The 22,221-nt window shown below is 40.2% G+C and overlaps 1 protein-coding gene across 1 annotated transcript in view; it reads left to right on the plus strand.

The window, feature by feature from the left end:
- The window catches only part of C13H20orf194 (chromosome 13 C20orf194 homolog), a 173,156-nt gene that overhangs the window by 67,146 nt on the left and 83,789 nt on the right, over positions 1-22,221 (plus strand). Inside the window, exons 9-12 of the mRNA XM_018057413.1 lie at positions 3,882-3,937; positions 10,242-10,377; positions 15,701-15,782; positions 16,736-16,772. Of these exons, the coding sequence (XP_017912902.1) occupies positions 3,882-3,937; positions 10,242-10,377; positions 15,701-15,782; positions 16,736-16,772 (311 nt within the window). The remainder of the gene's footprint in view (positions 1-3,881; positions 3,938-10,241; positions 10,378-15,700; positions 15,783-16,735; positions 16,773-22,221) is intronic.

Raw genomic sequence — 22,221 nt, forward strand, 5'->3', positions numbered from 1 at the left:
TTCTCCATATAACTGGTCTTTTTCCCCTCTGGTAGCTTTGAAGATTTTCTCTTTCATTACTGGTTTTGAGTAATTTGATTACCATATGTCTAACTACAATTTTTTAACTGTTCATTTTTAAAAATAATTTAATTTTTATTTTTGGCACCCCTGGGTCTTCATTGCAGTGAAGGCTTCATTGCTTTCTGTAGTTGCTCTGAGCAGGAGCTACTCTACAATTGTGGTGTACAGACTTCTCATTGCAGTGGTTTCTCAAGGCATGTGGCTTGGTAGTTGTGGTGTGTAGGCTCGGTAGTTGTGGCGTGTGGGCTCGGTAGTTGTGGCATGTGGGCTCGGTAGTTGTGGCATGTGGGCTCGGTAGTTGCGTAGTTGTGGCTTGAGGGCCCAGTAGCTGCGCCATGTGGGCTCAGTAGTTGTGGTGTGTGGGCTCAGTAGTTGTGGTGTGTGGACTTTGAAGTGCACAGGCTTCAGTAGTTGTGGCACATGGGCCTTTCCTTGCAGCATGTGGAATCTTCCTGGACCAGGGATCGAACCTGTGTCCCCTGTGTTGGCATTCTTAACCAGTGGACCACCAGGAAAGTCCTGTCTGACTGTAATTTTGATCATACTTCTTATGCTTGGGTTTTGTTGAACTTTTTGGATCTGTGGATTTATAATTGTATCAAGTTTGGAAAGTTTTTGGCTATTATTTTTTCAGTCCTCTTTCCCTCCCTTCAGAGACTCCAGTTACCTCTATATTAGGCCACTTGAAGTTGGCCCACCTCTTACTGATGCGCATTTCCTTTTATTTTTTTTAATTCTTTTTTTTTTCTTCTGTCATTACTGATTCTAAGAGTGAAAAATATTCACAAAGGTTTGCTCAGGCAAGTGTCACTCCTGGTCTCTTGCCACCTTGTTCTCATTCCCTTTCTTCCCATTCTCTTTTACCCATTCTGTTACTGACAGGTAACAAATCTCTGATAAACTCTTTTCTGTCTCTTTTGCACAAATGATCAGATGCATTGCTGTTTTCTTATAAACTCTTCTTTCTTTCATTGAAGAGTAGCATACTATATGTAGTCATTTCTACTTTGCTCTTTTAACACTTTTCTCAATGTATGCTAGAACTCTAGGTCAGTTCATTGAGAGTTTCCTCATTCTTTGTTATATTCGTAGTACAGTTGACCCTTGAACAATGCAGACTTGACCTACCTGGGTCCACTGATACATGGATATTTTTCAGTAGTAAATACTACATTACTGCAGTTCACGATTGGTTGAATTCATAATTGGATGCGGAGAAACTGCGAATGCAGAGGGCCAACTATAAGTTACACACACATTAACCCATGTGTTCAGCTGTACTCCATTGTGTGGATTTATCTTAATTTACTCAGCCACTCTCTTAGGTATGTGTATTTAGGTTATTTTCAATATTATGCCATTGCAAACAGTGCCATAGTAAATAACTCTGTGCTTATGTATTTTCATATTGTTGGAGGTTTGTATACCTAGTAATGGGATTGCTGGGTCACAAGGTAAGTGCATTTGTAGTTGTGTTAGCTGTTGCCAAATTTCCCTTCAGAAAGGTTGTACCGATTTGCATTCCCACTAGCAACATATGAGAGTGCCTGTTTTGCCACAGCTTCCCCAGTAGAATGTGTTGTCATACTTTTTTTAAGTTTTGATAGTCTCATAGATGAGAAGTAATATCTTAGAATTATTTTAGTTTGTGTTTTTCTAATTATGACTAAGCTTCAACACTTTTTCATATGTTTGAAGGCCATTTTATATTTTATTTTCATGTCTTTTTCCCATTTTAATATTGGCACAGTATTATTAACTGAAGGTATAGAATACAGGTTTTAGGTCTTTTGTCCATTGTTTTTTTGAGTTCTTTATATATATTTAGGCTATTAACTTTTTGTCTATGATATATATTTAAAATATTTCTTCCTTTTTATCAGTTGTTTTGTTTATGGTGGTTTCTTGCCATGCAGGCTTTTAATATAAATTTATTAATATTTTCTTACATTGCCTGTGGATTTTAAATCATATATACAAGAAAGGCTTATTAAGGTTAAAGAGGAATTTACCCATTTAGTACTTGTATGGTTTAATTTTTTAAATTTAGATCCCTGATTTACTTGAAATCTTCTTGTGTATATGATGTGAGATATGAATCTAATTTTATCTCTTGGCCCCAAATCCAGTTAGAATCCTGACTATGTTGCTCACTAGCTCGGTGACCTGGGACACATTTTAATTAGCCAGCTCATCTGTGGAGAGGGTATCATGATAGACTGAAACACATAGGATTACAGTTGACCATTGAACAGCACTGGTTTTAGGGACCCAGACCCTCCACACAGTCAATATTCTGCATGTAACTTAAAGTCAGCCTTTTGTGTACACGACCCCTCCTATACTCTATCATTCCATATCTGTGTTTCCTTGGCATCTGCAGTTCCACAGTCACAGATTCAACCAACTGCAGATCATATATTACTGGGGTGTTTACTATTTTAAAAGATCCAGATGTAAGTGGAACTGTCCAGTTCAAACCTATGTTGTTCAAGGATCAACTGTATTTGAGATAATATATTTAAATGCTTATCATAGTTCACATGGTAAACCCTTAATAAACTTTAACTGTCATTACTTTTAAAGAGTTTTTACAAATCAGTAAGACAAACTCCAATTAATAAACATACAGAGGATGTAAATAAGCAGTTAATGACCAAAGGGAAGTCCAAATGGCCATTGAACATATCTGAAATATTCTGCTTCATTAAAAATCAAAGTAAAATAAAACAACAGTGAGGTACCATTTTTCATTTGCCAGCATATTTTTAAAAGGACATTTAATGGACAGTGCTTACCTTGAAATAGGCGCACTCAGATATTGTAAGTGGAAGTGTACATTGATCAAACTTTTTTGAAACCAATTTAGCAATATAATTCTGCCTTTTTACCCTATAATTTCATTTGCCTTAAGGACATAATCAGAACTGTAGATAAAATTTATGATAAATTCATTGCCGTATTATTCATGATATAAGAAAGTTAGTATTAATATAAATTTCTAAGAATAAAGGACTTTTAATAAGCTTTGGTACAATCTATATATATTCTATGACTATACCATAAAAAAAAGACTTGAAGAAAATATACCAGAATGTTAACAGTTCTTAGAGATTGTAGGTGTTTTTATTGTGTTCTAAAATAAGCATATATTATGTATTTAAATTGAAGGGGAAACAGTCAGTATTATTTAAGGAGATTCAAATTGCCTTTTGAAGTTTTGAACTCTTGACATAGATCCTGCATATTAATGTTTGATTAGTGTTTAGCACTATGCACATCAAAGCTGAGAAGTACTTCTGTGGTTTCCTGGGAAACTTCTGTCAGTACTTCTATCCCTTGGATTCTTTCTCACTGCTGATGTTAAATTAGTATTATTAGAATTAACATATATTGTAATTTATAGAAGTAACATAATTCTAATTATTGAAAAGTGTAGAAATAAATTTTAATAGAAGAAAAAAATTCCTTTATGGTTAGTAACTTAGAACACAAATGGTGGTTCTTCCAACTTCCTTTCAGTAGTTAAAAACTAAAAATTTGACAAGAATTTCTTTTCTTCACCTTCCATTTCCTTTCTTTTTCTTTTGCAGCCATTTGTCTTTTTCCTTTGCTAATTTTTGTTTGCTTGCTATCCCCAAAATTCGTGTTGTCCTCTTGTGTTCTTGTAAAAATCTGCAAACATATCTCTCCCTCTTTTTCTCATTCTCTGTCTCTTTGACACACTTTATTTATATACCTGCATGCATATATCAGGGGTTTGTGATTATTTTATAAAATTGTGATCTTAATGTATATAATGTTGGCTTCTTTTTTAGCCATTCAGAAGTTACTTTAGTCATGGAATGATCTCCAGTCATATAACTGAAAATAGGTAAGGTACTTGGGAAAGAAAGGTGAATGGTAATAGAGAAAATGGGGTTGATAAGGGAGTGGAAATGAGGGGAGAATCTTAGTCTAGAAGCTGGATCAAGAAACTATGAGTTGATTTTCTTACAGAGTAAGAAATCCATACTCTATAAAATCTTTCACTCCTTTTGTATTTCTGTATTAAAAACAGTTTTATATTAAACTGGCTTTTAAAACATTGTAACTTGCTAAAATCTAAAGAAAGGAATTTATTCCATCCCTAGCCTAGCAAAACTAGAGGAAGCAGGGTGTCTAAGGGCCTGGCAGGCATCAACTGTGGCTTTTAGGGAATAAAAGGGATCCAGCATAAAGGTCCAGCCCCAGGAGGACATGGGAGCATGAGGGCTGCTGCACTTGTTTTCTTTTTTTTTTTTTTAAATATTTATTCATTTATTTGGCTGCACCAGGTCTTAGTTGCAGCATGTGGGATCTAGTTCCCTGACCAGGGATCAAACCTGGGCCGCCTGCATTGGGAGCTGAGAGTCTTAACCACAGGACCAGCAGGGAAGTCCCTGCACTTGTTTTCTTATAGTGTTTTCTCAGCATCCATAATAATCAGGAGGGCCAAGCTGGGGATAGTTCCTCTGATCAATAAATGAGAGTTCAGTTCAGTTCAGTCGCTCAGTTGTGTCCAACTCTTTGCGACCCCATGGACTGCAGCACACCAGGACTCCCTGTCCATCACCAACTCCCGGAGTTTATGCAGACTCATGTCCATTGATGTGGTGATGCCATCCAACCATCTCATCCTCTGTCATCCCCTTCTCCTCCCGCCTTCAGTCTTTCGCAGCATCAGGGTCTTTTCCATTGAGTTGGTTCTTCGTATCAGGTGGCCAAAGTATAGGAGCTTCAGCATCAGTCCTTCCAATGAATATTCAAGGTTGATTTCCTTTAGGATGGACTGGTTGGATCTCCTTGCAGTCCAAGGGACTCTCAAGAGTCTTCTCCAACACCACAGTTCAAAAGCATCAATTCTTTGGCACTCAGCTTTCTTTATAGTCCAACTCTCACATCCATACATGACTACTGGAAAAGCCATAGCTTTGACTAGATGAATGTTTGTTGGCAAAGTAATATCTCTGCTTTTTAATGAGCTGTCTAGGTTGGTCAAAACTTTTCTTCCAAGGAGCAAGTGTCTTGTAATTTCATGGCTGCAGTCACCATCTGCAGTGATTCTGGAGGCCCCCCAAAAAAGTCTGACACTGTTTCTGCATCTCTTTGTCATGAAGTGATGGGACCAGATGCCATGATCTTAGTTTTCTGAATGTTGTGTTTTAAGCCAACTTTTTCACTCTCTTTCACTTTCATCAGGAGGTTCTTTGGTAGTTCTTCACTTTCTGCCATAAGGGTGGTGTCATCTGCATATCTGAGGTTATTGATATTTCTCCCAGCAATCTTGATTCCAGCTTGTACTTCATCCAGTCCAGCGTTTCTCATAATTTACTCTGCATAAAAGTTAAATAAGCAGGGTGACAGTATACAGCCTTGACGTACTCCTTTTCCTATTTGGAATCAGTCTGTTGTTCCATGTCGAGTTCTAACTGTTGCTTCCTGACCTGCATATAGGTTTCTCAAGAGGCAGGTCAGGTGCTCTGGTATTCCCATCTCTTTCAGAATTTTCCACAGTTTCTTGTGATCCACACAGTCAAAGGCTTTGGCATAGTCAATAAAGCAGAAATGGATGATTTTCTGGAACTCTCTTGCTTTTTCCATGATCCAGTGGATGTTGGCAATTTGATCTCTGGTTCCTCTGCCTTTTCTAAAACCGTTCACGATTCACGTATTGCTGAAGCCTGGCTTGGAGAATTTTGAGCATTACTTTACTAGCATGTGAGATGAGTGCAATTGTGTGGTAGTTTGAGCATTCTTTGGCATTGCTTTCCTTTGGGACTGAAATGAAAACTGCAAACTTTTCCAGTCCTGTGGCCACTGCTGAGTTTTCCAAATTTGCTGGCATATAGAGTGCAGCACTTGCGCAGCATCATCTGTTAGAATTTGAAATAGCTCAACTGGAATTCCATCCCCTCCACTGTCTTTGTTCATAGTGATGCTTCCTAAGACCCACTCGACTTCACATTCCAGAATGTCTGGCTCTAGGTGAGTGATCACACCATCGTGGTTATCTGGGTCATGAAGATCTTTTTATAGTTCTTATGTGTATTCTTGCCACCTCTTCTTAATATCTTATGCTTCTGTTAGTTGCATACCATTTCTGTCCTTATTGTGCCCATCTTTGCATGAACAGTTCCCCTGGTATCTCTGATTTTCTTAAAGAGATCTCTAGTCTTTCCCATTTTATTGTTTTCCTCTGTTTCTTTGCACTGATCCCTGAGGAAGGCTTTCTTATCTCTCCTTGCTCTTCTTTGGAACTCTGCATTCAAATGTGTGTATCTTTCCTTTTCTCCTTTGCCTTTTGCTTCTCTTCTTTTCTCAGCTATTTGTAAGGCCTCCTCAGGCAACCATTTTGCCTTTTTGCATTTATTTTTCTTGAGGATGATCTTGATCCCTGTTTCCAGTACAATGTCATGAACCTCTGTCCATAGTTCTTCAGGCACTCTGTGAGATCTAATCCCTTGATCTATTTGTCACTTCTACTGTACAGCCATAAGGGGTTTGATTTAGGTCATACCTGTATGGTCTAGTGGTTTTCCCTACTTTCTTCACTTTAAGTCTGAATTTGGCAATAAGGAGTTCATGATTTGAGCTACAGTCAGCTCGCAGCCTTGTTTTTGGGGACTGTATAGAGCTTCTCCACCTTTGGCTGCAAAGAATATAATCAGTCTGATTTCAGTATTGACCATCTGGTGATGTCCATGTGTAGAGTCTTCTCTTGTGTTGTTGGAAGAGGGTGTTTGTTTTGAACAGTGTGTTCTCTATTAGCCTTTGCCCTGATTCATTCTATATTCCAAGGCCAAATTTGCCTGTTACTCCAGGTATTTCTTGACTTTCTACTTTTGCATTCCAGCCCCCTATAATGATAAGGACATCTTCTTTGTGTGTTAGTTCTAGAAGGTCTTGTAGGCCTTCATAGAACCGTTCATCTTCAGCTTCTTCAGCACTATTGGTCGGGGCATAGACTTGGATTACCGTGATATTGAATGGCTTAAGAACAGAAATCATTCTGTCGTTTTTGAGACTGCATCCAAGTATTGCGTTTCGGACTCTTTTGTTGACTGTGATGGCTACTCCATTTCTTCTAAGGGATTCCTGCTGACAGTAGTAGATATAATGGTCATCTGAGTTAAATTCACTCATTCCAGTCCATTTTAGTTTGCTGATTCTTAAAATGTCGATGTTGACTCTTGTCATCTCCTGTATGACCACTTCCAATTTGCCTTGATTCATGGACCTAACATTCCAGGTTCCTATGCAACATTGCTCTTTACAGCATCAGACTTTACTTCCATCACCAGTCACATCCATAATTGGGTGTTGTTTTTACTTTGGCTCCGTCTCTTCGTTCTTTCTGGAGTTATTTCTCCACTGATCTCCAGTAGCATATTTGGCACCTACCAACCTGGGGAGTTCATCTTTCAGTGCCCATCTTTTTGCCTTTTCATACTGTTCATGGTGTTCTCAAGGCAGGAATACTGAAATGGTTTGCCATTCCCTTCTCCAGTGGACCACATTTTGTCAGAAGTCTCCACCATGATCTGTCCATCTTGGGTGGCCCTACATGGCATGGCTCATAGTTTCATTGAATTAGACAAGGCTGTGGTCCATGTGATTAGATTGTTTAGTTTTCTGTGATTGTGGTTTGTAGTCTGTCTGGCCTCTGATGGATAAGAGGCTTATAAATGAGAGTAGATCTTTCCTTTCTTTTCTTCTCTAATTCCAGTCCAATCTGATAAGGAGACAGACTACCTTGACTAGGATTCAGAATCATCTTTTTCTGCTCAGTGTGTCACTTAGCTTAAATTAAGCATCGGAATAGAATCAGAGTCATGTTTACTTTTAAGAACCACAGTTTGATGCCTTACAGTGAAAAGAAATGCAAAGGATTTTCCTCATGGCATACTCTTAAGTGAAACGTGTCATTTTGGGGGCTCCGGAGAGCTCTAGTACCATAGTCCTTTATGTCTCAGCACAGAAGAGAATTCAGCAAGAGGCAAAGTAATAGGTAAGAAGTGATTTATTAGAATAGAATGCTTTTGAGGCTTACAAAGAAGCGGTTGACAGATACCACATCTCCAATAACCTTCTGGGCTCCAATTTTATAATCATAGAAAGTAGGGAGGGCAAGATCTTCTTTGGCTTTCTGGAGTAAAAGTCATGCTTCCATTATCAGCTCCTCCTCTAGATTGAGCAGGAGAGTTTTCTTGTCCCTACATGGTCAAACGAGGTCCACAAATTGTTGTTTTTTTGATGGGTGCAGAGAGCATGCCCTAGCTTACTGAGCTCACTGGGCAAGATGTGGGTCTCATGTCACCAGTGTTTTAATGTTTTGGGGCATGTTTCGTGCTCCTGTTGCATGGTTTTGTGGTTAAGCAAACCTACTTTCTTGAGTAATCATAAACTTACAGGGGTCTACCATATTCTTTCTACTTACAGTCTCCTAGTGGGATTAACTATTTAATCACCTGCTTTGTCCCTGGTGGCTCAGATGGTAAAGCGTCTGCCTGCAGTCCAGGAGACCCGGGTTCGATCCTTGGGTTGGGAAGATCCCCTGGAAAAGGAAATGGCAACCCACTCCAGTACTCTTGCCTGGAAAATTCCATGGACTGAGGAGCCTGGTGGATTACAGTTCATGGGGTCACAAAGAGTCAGACACGACTGAGCGACTTCACTTTCACTTTGTCCCTTTACTCTGCCCCTATCATAAGGACACTTTCAGGAAAGGATATGGGATAAAGAAAGCTGACTTAGTCTATTTTAGCTGCTGTGACAAAAATATCATAGACTGGGTAGCTTATAAACAACAAACATTTATTTCTCCATTACAGTTCTGGAGACTGGGAAGTCCAAGATCATGGCATTGGCAGGTTTGGTGTCTGGTGAGGGCCTACTTTCTCACAGATGGCTGTCATTTCACTATAACTTCATGTGGCAGGAGGGGCAAGGGGATCTCTTTGGAACCTCTTTTTATAAGTCTGTTTTATAATCCTGTTCATAAAGGCCCTATCCTTATGACCTAAGTACTTCCCCAAATCCCTCCCTCCTAATACCATCACTTTGGTGGTTTGGATTTTAGCAAGTTGAATTTTGGAAGGACACAACATTCAATCTGTAGCAGAAAATATCTTTTTAAAATACCCTATAGTCATTGACTATTTATTGAGAAGGCATGACATACTAAACAACAGATACATGATTAGAAAATAAACCAGACACAGTCTCTTCCCTCATAGAGTGTGTAGCATGGTGGAGAAATGAGGCATTAATCAAACATCCTCACACACAAAAAATATGTAATTGCAAAACTCTGATTCCTTGAAGGAGAAAAGAACATGGTTACTGTGAAGACCACACCCCAGAGCTGACCTCTGGGGGTAGATGTGAATGATAAGTAAGAATAATTAAGGGAAAAAAGCAGTGGTCCTGAGATGAAGATATCAGAAACATAAAAGAAATGTGTGTGAAGGAAAATAAATTTGAGTTTGCCTGAAAGGGGGAGTTGGGAGAGAGTGGCCTGTCATGGAGCTGAAGAAATTGTCTAGGCCAGACCATGTAAGTCCTTGTTGGCCATCTGAGAAATCTCAGCCCTTCTAAAAGTAAAGGCTTTGTGTGTTTAAAAGATTGTCTTCTCTGCCAGGGGGGGAATGGACTATAGAGGGCAGAGTGGAAAGCACAGAAACTACAAGGAAGCATTGCAGCCAAGAGGAAAGAGGGAAAAGGGGGGATGGTTGCAGGAATGGGCATGAGAAAGTTTGCAGCTGGGCTTTCCTCCTTCCCTCCTAAAAGCTATACAGGAATGGTTAACAGCTCTGTTGTCTGTCTTTAGTGTATCACAACTGCTATCATTCTGGAAAATGTATATTTCTATCAAAATGCTGCTGTATAAAATTGGGATTTTGCTCCGTCTCAGCATCATGAACAACAAACTTATAGAACTTTCTCCTTAAGCAGCAGGAGAAGTTGAAATATAAATGTGGCGTGGGTTTAGTTATGTCTTCTCTTCTCAACTAACAGGGAGCATTAGGTGGACTGTACTGATCACCTTGCTCAAACTGTAGGATGCCACTCAGAGAAGCCCAAGAATGTACTCATTTAGAAGTTTCCTTGGCCAGGAATCTCTTCACTAATCACATGTTTTTGATTTGCCACTCTAGCCCTAATAGGCAGCCATTCGTTCTCTTTGGTAATCATTCTACACGAGAAAACCTCAATGCTGGCAACTTCAACTTCCCTTCTGAAGGGCATCTAGTACGCAGCACTGGTCCCAGTGGGAGCTTTGCCAGACACATGGTGAGTGACTTGACTTCCTGGTGCTTAGTTGATTTTATTATCATTTGGGGAGGAGGGGAGCTGGATAAATGGAACCTTTCGAATTAGTGAATTAATTTAACCTAAAACTTGAAGTTGTTTTGGTGTAAAAAGTGATTAAAAACTGTTTTTATATAAAAGTACTAAGTAAGATTTGAAAGCATATTTAATTTTAAAATATTTTAAAGGAAAAGGATAAAAAAATACAAGCCAAACTTTAAGATAGCCAATTAGTATCAATAGTAGAATAAGAATTTTAAATTAACTTGAAAATAGTCATTCCAAGCCTAAGTTTATGTCTTGACTGTTACATTTCAAGTGCTGAGAGAGCACTATCACCTAGAAATCTATATCCAGTGAAAATCCCATTCAGTAATGAGGTAATCAAGACATGCCCAGATGAAAGAAAACTTAAGAGAATTTGTTACAAGCAGACCTACCTTAAAGAATGGTTAAAGGGGGAATTCTCTGGTGGCCCAGGGGCTAAGACTCCACGCTCCCAATGTAGAGTGCTCAGGTTCGATTCCTGGTCGGGGAATTAGATCCCACATGCCTCAGCTCTGAGTTTGGATGCTGCAGCTGAGAGTTCACAGGCCTCGTGTTGCAACTAAGATCCAGAGCAGCCAAATAAGTACATAAAAATAAGTATTAATAAAAAAGAATGACTAAAAGAAGTTTGGGTGAAATGAAGAAATGATTTAAAAAGGAAGGACTCTTAGAACAATAAGGAGGATGAAAGAAGACAATGATGAAACCAGTACATTTTTTTGTATACTTTAAAACAGTGAATTTTATCTCAAAAAATTACAGAAAAAGAAACCAGCCCCAGTGCTCATTCACATTGTGGATGATATAGCCAGTTTCTGTTTTTAGGTCTTTATGACTCCAAAGCCAAAGGGCTTTCACTCATAATTCAGTAATACTTATTGACTATGTTCCAGTCACTATGCCAGGTTGAGGAAAATATTATTTATGGTCTTTGCCTTGGAGGATCTCACAGACTAGTAGAAGAGTCAGTGAGGATTGTGCTCTAAAATGTTTGGAGTGATAATTTAGCCATCCATTATACACCTTAGAATGGCTAAAACACTGACAACACCAAATGCTGGAGAGAATGGAGCTTCAGAAACTCTCATTCATTACTGGTGAGAATGCAAAATAGTGCAGCCACTTTGGAAGATAGTTTGGCAGTTTCTTTCAAAACTAAACATCATTTTAGCGTCAGTTATGCTCCTTAGTATTTACCAAAAGAGTTGACAATTTACGTCCACACAAAAAGCATCTACACAGGGAATTTATTTATAAAATCACTTTTTATAATTGCCAAAACTTGGAAGCAACCAAGTTGTCCTTTAGTAGGTGAATGGGTAAATAAAACTGTGGTAAATCTATAAAGTGGACTGTGTTCCAGTGATAAAAAGAGCTATCAAGCCACAAAAAGACATGCTGTTGCTGCTGCTGCTGCTTAGTCACTTCACTTGTGTCCTGCTCTGTGACGCCAAGGACTGCAGCCTGCCAGGCTCCTGTGTCCATGGGATTCTCTAGACAACAGTACTAGAGGGTATTGCCATGCCCTCCTCCAGGGTATCTTCCCAACCCAGGGATTGAACCCAGATTAGGGAAGCCCCACAAAAAGACATGCAGGGACCTAAAATGCATATTGCCAAGCTGAAGAAGCCAGGGACTTGCCTGGTGGTCCAGTGGTTAAGAATCTGCCTTGCAGTTCAGGGAACGCCAGTTCAATACCTGTTCTGGAACTAAGTTCCAACATGCTGTGCCACAACTACTGAGCCTGCACATTCTGGAGCTTGTGTACCACTGGTAGAGAGCCTGAATGATGCAACTAAGACCTGATGCAGCCAAATAAACAAATAAATACATATTTTTAAAATGTTAAGCCAATCTGCAAAGGCTACATAGTGTATGATTTCCACTGTGTGACATTCTGGAAAAGGTAGAACAATGGAGACAGTATAGTAAAGGAAATTCCCTGGTGGTCCATTGGTTAGGACTCTGCACTCTCACTGCCAAGGGCCCGGGTTCAGTACCTGGACAGGAAACTAAGATCCCACAGGCCATGTGGTACAGCCAAAAAAAAAAAGAACAGTGGAGATAGTAAAAGATCAGTCATTGCCTGGGGTTTGGGAGGAAAGGAGAATAGATGGAACAGGGGATTTTTAGGAAAGTGAAATTATTCTATATGATACTAAAATGATGAGCACGTCATTATACATTTGTCAAAATCCATAGAAAGTACAGTACAAAGAATGAACCCTAATATAAATGGTGGACTCTAGTTAATAATAATTTATCAGGACTTCCTGGTGGTCCAGTGGCTGAGACGCCACGCTCCCAATCTAGGGGGCCCAATTCCCTAGTCAGGGAACTGGACTCCACATGCCACAGCTAAAGATCCCATGTGCCACAACTAAGATCCAGAACAGCCAGATGATAAATAAAAATGAATATTTAAAAATAATAATAATTTATCAACATTAGTTCGAGTTATAACAAATATAAGATTATAAGACAAATAATAGGGGAAATTGTGGAGACAGGGGGAAAGAGAGGAGGTAATATGGGAATTCTCTATACTCTGGGATCAGTCTTTCTTTAAACCTAACACTGTTCTAAAAATAGTCTATTAAAACAAACATTTAGCAGATTATTTACACAACTTTTTATAATAATCAGAGTGCTGTATTATACAAATATGAAAACATAATGAAGTCAAGGAACTTACTTGAGAGCTGATCCTGAAGCGGTGGGGGCCCTATTTATGAACTTTCATCTTCATTCAGCTCTGTTCCAAGCTGACATACTTAACTTTTCCATTTCTGTGCTGTTTGAATAATTTACAAATTAAATAGGTGATATTAAATCTGCACATTCAGATTATCTGAACAGTTTTACATTATACATGCAGATCCTATTGTACCAGTTTCCTTTTTAGTGTAAACATCAATAAAAATTTTTTGAAGTATAGTCAATTTACAATTGTGTTAGTTTCAGGTGTACAGCACAGTGATTCAGTTATACATACACACACACACACACACACACAAGTATTCTTCAGATTCTCTTCCCTTATAGGTTGTTATATTTTGTAATATTGGCTATGCTATACAGTAGGTCCTTGTTATCTATTCTATATATAGTAATGAGTATATGTTCATCCCAACCTCCTAATTTGTTCCTCCTCCCATCCCCCTTTCACCTTTGGTGACCATACATTTGTTTTCTATGCCTGTTGGTCTCTTACTGTTTGCAAAGTAAGTTTATTTGTATTTTTTTCTTTTTTTGGTTCCACATATAAGCAATAACATATTTATCTTTCTCTGGCTTACTTCACTCACTGTTATAATCTCTAGGTCCATCCATGTTGCTGCAAATGGCATTATTTCATCCTTTTTTGGCTAATAGCCCATTATGTATATATGTACCACATCTTCTTTATCTATTCATCTGTTGATAAGACATTTATATTGTTTCAATGTCTTAGCTATTGTAAAGAATCCTGCAGTGAACATTGGGGTGCATGTATCTTTTCCAGTTAGAATTTTCTCTGGGTATGTGCCCAGGAGTACAGGATCATATGGTAGCTCTATTTTTAGTTTTTTGAGGAGCCTCCATACTATTCTCCATAGTAGCTGCACCAGTTTATATTCCAACCATGCTGTAGCAGGGTTCCATTTTCTCCATAGCCTCTCCAGCATTTATTATCTGTAGACTTTTGATGATAGCCATTCTGATCAATGTGAGGTGATACCTCATTGTAGTTTTGATTTGCATTTCTCTAATTAAACATGTTTAGCATCTTTTCACGTGCCTTTGGCCATCTGTATGTCTTCTTTGAAGAAATGTTTTCATTATTTAAATCTTCTGCCCATTTTTTCATTGAGTTGTTTTTTTGATGTTGATCTGTATGAGCTGCTTGTATATCTTAGAGATTAATCCCTTGTCAGTAGCATTTAAATAAATTTAAGGTTAATATATGCTTACATAAATTTCTAACATCATCTAAGGAAGCAAGTTTGAAATACATGGCACCTTGAAAAAAAAAGCCTTTAGTTAGGGAAAATTTGGAAATCCAAGGAACCTGTCGGAAATAAGCCTATTAACCAACAATTAGATTTATGTACATGATTTTTCATTTAGATTCATGACTATGTTGATCATATTTACTATGGTATGATTTAGATTAGTCAAAATTAAATCTTCATTTCAAATCTATTACTTGGGTTGCAGAAAAATGCCATTATTTTCTCTTGTGACTTAAACAATGGAGTGAAATGGAAGGAATGGATATTTGTGTTACATCTAGCTATTTTTAATATACTATACTAATTTCTTTTCCTTTAGTTCTTGTGGTAGCATTTTTGTATTTTGAACCTACTATCCTAGGAATCCTGATGAGATGTTGGATTTTCAAAGGAGAAAAGGACATCCATTTCCATCTGTATAAATGAACAACTAAGCAGGGAAGAAAAATAAGAATTTAAAAATCTAGAGAACTTATTTTCTCTCCTGGAAGGCCTGTGAACAAAGATGAAATACAGATGAAGGTGGGGGCCTGGGTATCACCTCTTTCCTGAGTTTGTAGCTGCCCCTCCACATCTACATATCATGTCAACCAAGGTCCTCACACTGTGAAAGGTCTGGACTAAATATTAATGACAGTCAAAACCTAAGCACATTTCATCTTCTTTTCCTTCTAATCAGGACTTCCCTGGTGGCTCAGATGGTAAAGCGTCTGTCTACAATGCGGGAGACCTGGGTTCGAGTCCTGGGTTGAGAAGATCCCCTGGAGAAGGAAATGGCAATCCACTCCAGTACTATCGCCTGGAGAATCCCATGGACAGAGGAGCCTGGTAGGCTACAGTCTATGGGGTTGCAAAGAGTCGGACACGACTGAGCAACTTCAGTTCAGTTCAGTTCAGTTTCCTTCTAAATTGTTAATTTTTTAGCATCCTGGGCTGACCCAACAGCAACCTCACAAAATAGCCAAAGTTAACACACCAAAGATATCTTTGGGAAAACAACAGTTAAAGGTGACCTTTTCCCCTATGCCTTTCAGTTCAGTTCAGTCACTCAATCATGTCCGACTCTTTGCGACCCCATGGACTGCAGCACACCAGGCTTCCCTGTCAATCACCAACTCTGGCGCCTACTCACACTCAGGTCCATTGCGTCGGATGCCTTTAAAAATTAATAAATCAGCTATTGGTAAAATAAAATGGATTTCCATTAATTATACGCTTTTTAAAGTCCCTCCTCCTTTTTCACTTTTTTTTCTGACATCCAGGTAGTACAGTGTGTTTCACCAAAGGGACCTTTGGCTTGTTCAAGAACATACTTTTTTGGAGCTACTCATGTTCCTTACTTGGGTAAGTCCATGTAAGTTGTCTCACCAGCTTGCCTATTCTCCCATGAACTAGAGATGGACTCAGGATTTACTACTTTCCTCAGAAACACATTTTATAGCCTCTAATTCCCTCTCTGGTTCCAAGTGGATAGTTTTGCCTAACACATTTCACACAGAGTGTATTTCAGGAGGAATAATTATCAGCTCAGTATATATTAGTTCTAATCATATGTAAGACCATGTAATTGGTATCAGAGGGAAGGCAAAGATGAGTCAGCTGCAGTTGCAGATAGTGGGGGGAGATATGGGCTGCAGTGGGAGCTTGGATGACTCAGCCAGGTGCCTGTTATTCTTAGGAGAACAGTGAGGAAGAGTCACAGTAGAAGGGTACCCATAAGCTGGGAACATTGACAGGAGCAAGTGTCAATGCTTTTGAAAGTCTAGGCTGACTGAAGCTGTCCTCCTTGCTGGGCTAACCAGAAGCTACAGACATGCAAAGAGACATGGAGAAGAATAAATGAGGATCCCAGCACTGGTCCACAGAGGAGAGTACAACAGAAACCAGGTTTTCTCCTGAGAGTTTATTTTTATGTAAGCTGGGAAATTCTGAACATAACAAGACTTGAGTTGAATTAAGGAGATGAAAAAATGAGGTAGAACTGAGCCTGTTTACTTACACCTTCTTTTTAGAAAAAATTAAATATAGAGGCAGAAACTTTCTGAAGCTGAAGATTCCACATGTCTTCTTTGGTATTTAGTGGTGATGCTGAGTGTGTTGTCAAGATCATTGTCCAGGAAAAAGGTCTAGGAGGATATTCACAGAAGCTAGGTTTCACTGTTATTTGTACTTGTACAGTATTTAACTTAAAAGAAAAAAAATACATCTTCAAAATAGGAAGGAGATGTCTAGTCTCCTTGTAAAGTGTTTGCATTTCCTGTAATCTCACATTCATAATAAATGGTCCTCTTTCACAGGAGATGGCAACAAACTGCCCAAGAAAACTGAACAAATGTAAGTCTTCATTTCTATTACACTTTTTCTTTCTCAGAGTTAAGTTACTCAGAAGTTGAGACCATCATATCTACCTCCTTTTGAGATTGACATTGGGTAGGACATTTGGCTTAAGACTGAGCAGAGCTGTGTAGTCTCCCAAGATGTCTCAGCCCCTGTCTCTCATCTTGGAGTCTAGGCTAGAGACTCTGCCAGGTTTGCCATCTGTTCCTCTCTCCAGAACTCAGAGACTTCCTACCTGCACATCCATGCCTTTAAATACCATAACTCGTTTCTTTTTTTTAAATGAAAAACCAGGCTTCCTTACTTATTTCTTTTTTTGGCTGCACTGGGTCTTTGTCCCTACAAAGAGTGAGCTTTCTCTGGTTGTGGCGAGCAGGAAAGTTACTCTTGCATTGTGTGGGCTTCTCATTGTTGTGGCTTCTCTTGTTGCAGGGCTTGGGCTGTAGGGCGCATGGGCTTCATTAGTTGCGGCTCATGGGCTCACATGAATCCTATTGGATTAGGGCCCCACCCTTACGACTGCCTTTAACTTTACCTTTTAAAAGCCCAGCCCTACTCCCAAACGTTGAGGGTTAGGGCTTCCATACAGATTTTGGAAGGACATAATCAGTCCATAATAATTCAGGAATCTCTGAATTCCAAAAGGGATTTTCATTCAGAAATATGAACATTAACTAGAGTTCTGTTATTACCTAATTAGATATCCTGGCATAAACTAGTTAGGTCTGTGCTTCCCAAAGGTAGGGGACAGACCACAGAGAATCATTTAAGGATCTTTTTAAAAAGATATGTTTCCCAATCTATAGTAGTTCTCAAAATCACTAAATCAGACTTTCTAGAGTAGGACCCATATGGCTCTGTCCAAAACATATAAAGTAATATAGTCACACTAGAAAATTTGAAAATAAAGGGAAAAAAATAAGATTAGCTGTAATTCTTCCTCTTTGACACTGCCTATTAGTATCTTAATGTATATCTTTTTGTTGTTTTTAAATTATACATACAGGTTTTGTGTAGCTGCAGTTGCAGTATGTATAGATTTTTGTGTGGGTTTTCTTTATTTTAGCAGCAAGTCAACCACATTCTTATATGTTGTTGGATATGCATTATCTTGCTTTGTACCTGCTTGTACTTCCGTGCCAGCTGTGCTTAACCATTGCCCTGGATCCTCATTCTGGACCCTTAGACATTTTGCCTAAACCAAATCCATTGGTACTGTACTTCAGAGACGGATGTTAAATGGTGCTTGGGCCCACATCAGGTGATTTGTTAAGTCACAGGGCTAGTGGAACTGGGGCCTAATGGGGTCCTAGTGAAGGCAGTAGCAGCACTATCCAGGCATAGAGCAGGCCCTTCCCTAATCATGGGTCTCTGGACTCCTGTCCAGGCCTTTTTATGAGTCAGAAGTCAGGAAGCTTTGTATTGAACTCTTGCCTGAAAGTCTATATAGGAGAAAGCCAGGCAGGGTGTTAGCCTGACTAATGGTACTGAGCGATATTTGAATTCAGCTGGGTGAGGAAGAGAGGAAGGCTATCTATATATTTTTGGTCTGTATAAATCTTTGTCCTTAGAGTTGAGATGTGGAGGCTTCTTGTCATATCTGAAAGTGACCAAGCTCTTGGACAGTGTCCCTGCTGGACACCTTCCTTACCAGGACATACCCCTCTGCTGTAGCCTAGTCAACAATCTTCAGGATATGTTGAACCTTAGAGCTGTCATTTTGTTATGTGTTGTTTCTCATTTTCTTCTATCCAACCTCAGTCTCTTATCTGCAATGAAGAGGTGTGGTGTGGAAGCCAAGAAGGAAGTTGGCAATGTGGTGTGGCACAGTGGAAAAGCACAAGGCTAAGAGCAGACCTGAGTTCAACTGTGTCATTTTCTATGGCTTTGGACAACTTATTCCACTGCTATAGGCCCCACTTGTTTTGTCCATAAGATGAGAATGACCAGATCATTTCTCTGATCCTTCCTGCTATCAAACTCCCTCCTTTTGCCTTCCTTTACCTGTTTCAGGATTCCCAGGCTTAAACATAGGCATATACTTAGATAAGACAGTTACTTGCCAGATACCTCCCTTACATTTTGAGGCCTTGTGAATGAGCCTCTTTTCTCTGCAGGTAGTGGTGGTGGTTTAGTCACTAAGTTGTATCTGACTCTTGGGACCCCATGGACTGTAGCCTGTCAGGCTCCTCTGTCCATGGATTTCCCAGGCAAGAATACTAGAGTGGGTTGCTGTTTTCTTCTCCAGATCTTCCTGACCCGGGGATCAAACTTGGGTCTCCTGCATTGCAGACAGTACTGAGCCACCAGGGAAGCCCCCTTCTCTCTGTGATTATCCTAATAAGACCCTGGGTCTCCTCCTAAGGCAGTGGTTCTCAACCAAGGGCAATTTTACTGCACCACTCCCACTAGTCCCTTCCCAGCCCCCACCCCCAGGGATATTTGGCAGTGTCTGGAAACATTTTTGGTTGTCACAACTGGGGGTACTACTGAGAGGCCAGGAATGTTTCTGAATATCCTATAATACACAGGGCAGACCTCCCAGCAAAGAATTATTGTTTCGTTGATAAGTTGTGTTCAACTCTTTGCGACCCTGTGGACTTGACTATATTCACCAACAAAGAATTAGCTGGCCCAAAATGCAGATTGAAAAACTCTACCCAATAGGGAACCAGGTTGGGATTTTCTAGAGATCTTTATGACATTCCCCATCTGGCAAAGAAAACACCCTTCTTCTAATGGCTTTGGGAAGTGCAAAGTCAGATAAGAGCAAGATTAGGCAGGGCCAGGGGGTCCTTCCCCTTGTCAGGTGTGTTTCTTTCCTTGGTCCTTGTCTTGTCACAGTAAAAGAATTAAAATGACAGACGATAAAGCTCACATAGGCAGGATTTATTAAACAGGCGGCATGAAAAATACACTCCCCAAGATGTGAGAGCAGACCTACCCCAAAGGAGTGGGTCCTGCCCCATTTTAGGTTTTTCTTTTTATGTCCTTGTTCCCTGCCCTTAAGCAGTGCTTGGAGTCTGATTTGTTTTGGCTCATGTCAGTCAGGGCTTGTATCCAGGAAGGGGGCGTGTTGGGCATGTTTTTCCCACCAAAGTTCCTTGGTATAGATTTTCCCTTTGTTCTATTTTTCACGGGCTTTTTAAATTCTGTTTTTCGTGGGCTTTTTAATTTCTTTATCTGCCCTTTAGTGCCACTTTTTAATCACCATTTTGGACTCTTTACCTAACACCCTCAGAAGCATTCTCTGTTCTCTAAATCTGATATTTATAAAGTGGTTTATGGCTGTTGTTGTTCAGTTACTAAGTCATGTCCAGTTCTTTTCGACCGAGTGGATGGCAGCATGCCAGGCTTCCCTGTCCATCACCGTCTCCTGGAGTTTGCTAAAACTCATGTCCATTGAGTCAGAGATGCCACCAACCTGTTAAGTGAAGTCGCTCAGTCGTGTCTGACTCTTTGTGACCCCATGGACTGTAGCCTACTGGCTCCTCCGTCCATGGGATTTTCCGGGCAAAGGTACTGGAGTGGTTTGCCATTTTCTTCCCCAGAGGATCTTCCTGACCCAGGGATCAAACCCAGGTCTACCTGCATTACGGGCGAACCCTTTACCCTCTTAGCCACTAGGGAAACTACCAACCTGTTAATTTGCATTTAAATGGAGGCTGTCTTCACAGTGGGATAATCTCTTTTGTCCCCTGAGGGCTCCTACCCTGAGGTTCCAGTAGCAACCAGCCCTTAGCAGGGGAGGAGACTACTTGAAGTTGTGGTGTGGTTGGTTCCTGGAGAAGCAGAAATTCTATGTCTTGACACCTTTCAGGTCCTCTTTGAGGGTTAGAGTACTCATACAGTTTTTGTCAACTGTAAAAAGATGCACAACATGAGAATTGTGAGTTAAGTTTTATTGAGGCAAAATGAGGACTACAGCCCAGGAGACAGCAGCTCAGATACTTCTGAGAGACTGCTCCAAATTGCCAGTGGGGGAAGGTCAATGTATATAATTTTTGTGAAGGATGAGTTCAGTGCAGTCAAGCTAACTTTACAAAAGATTTTCTGCTAGTCACCAGGAGCTGTCACCATGAAGGGACTTAGTACTTTTCTAGATGTGAGGAGATGCAAGGATTGGGATCAGTTCCTGAAAATACCAAATTATCTAAAGACCTGTTCCACCAATTTCCTTGGAGCAGAATGCCTCACCTCCACCCTGGACTGCCTTCAGGGCATGTCAATGGTAACAGCTGCAGCAGCACAGGGTTCAGAGACAGATGGCCTATGCCCATGGCAATTTGTAGTTGACATTTTCTTCTGTTGAAATACTTCCCTGGTGGCTGAGACGGTAAAGCGTCTTGTCTACAATGCAGGAGACCTGGGTTTGAGCCCTGGTTTGGGAAGATCCCCTGGAGAAGGAAATGGCAATCTACTCCAGTACTATTGCCTGGAAAATCCCATGGACAGAGGAGCCTGGTAGGCTACAGTCTATGGGGTTGCAAAGAGTCGGACACGACTGAGCCACATCACTTTCACTTTCTGTTGAATCACAAACAGGGAGGATTGGTCTTTTGAGCAGAATTAGGACAAGCTGATTCTCAGAGTGAAGTAAGTCAGAAAGAGAAAAACAAACATTGTGTATTAACTCATATATGAAATTTAGAAAGATGATAGTGATGAACCTGTTTTCAGGGCAGCACGGGAGACATAGACATACAGAACAGACCTACAGACATGGGGTAGGATGGGAGGTGGACAGTAGGGAAGCAGAGGGTGGGAGGAATGGAGACAATAACGTAGAAACATATACACTACCATATGTAAAATAGATAGCCGATGGGAATTTGCTGTATGATTCAGGGAATTCATACCGGGGCTCTGTAACAACCTAGAGGGGTGGGATGGGGTGGGAGGTGGTAGGGAGGTTCAAGAGAAAGGGGACATAGGTATGGTGGTGATGGTTTAGTTGCTAAATCATGTCCGACTCTTGAGACTCCATGGACTGTAGCCTGCCAGACTCCTCTGTCAATGGGATTCTCCAAGCAAGAATACTGGAGTGGGTTGCCATTCCCTCTGCAGGACATAGGTATGCTGTTGCTGCTGCTAAGTCGCTTCAGTCGTGTCCAACTCTGTGCGACCCCATAGACTGCAGCCCACCAGGCTTCCCCGTCCCTGGGATTCTCCAGGCAAGAACACTGGAGTGGGTTGCCATTTCCTTCTCCAAAGCATGAAAGTGAAAAGTGAAAGTGAAGTCGCTCAGTCATGTCTGACTCTTAGCAACCCAATGGACTGCAGCACACCAGGCTCCTCCATCTATGGGATTTTCAGGCAAGAGTACTGGAGTGGGGTGCCATTGCCTTCTCCCCAACATAGGTATACCTATGGCTAATTCATGTTGATGTATGGCAGAAACCAACACAGTGTTGTAAACCAGTTATCCTTCAATTAATAATAATTT

The sequence above is a fragment of the Capra hircus genome, chromosome 13, assembly GCF_001704415.2.
Source record: "Capra hircus breed San Clemente chromosome 13, ASM170441v1, whole genome shotgun sequence".
In the NCBI taxonomy this organism is placed as follows: Eukaryota; Metazoa; Chordata; class Mammalia; order Artiodactyla; family Bovidae; genus Capra; species Capra hircus.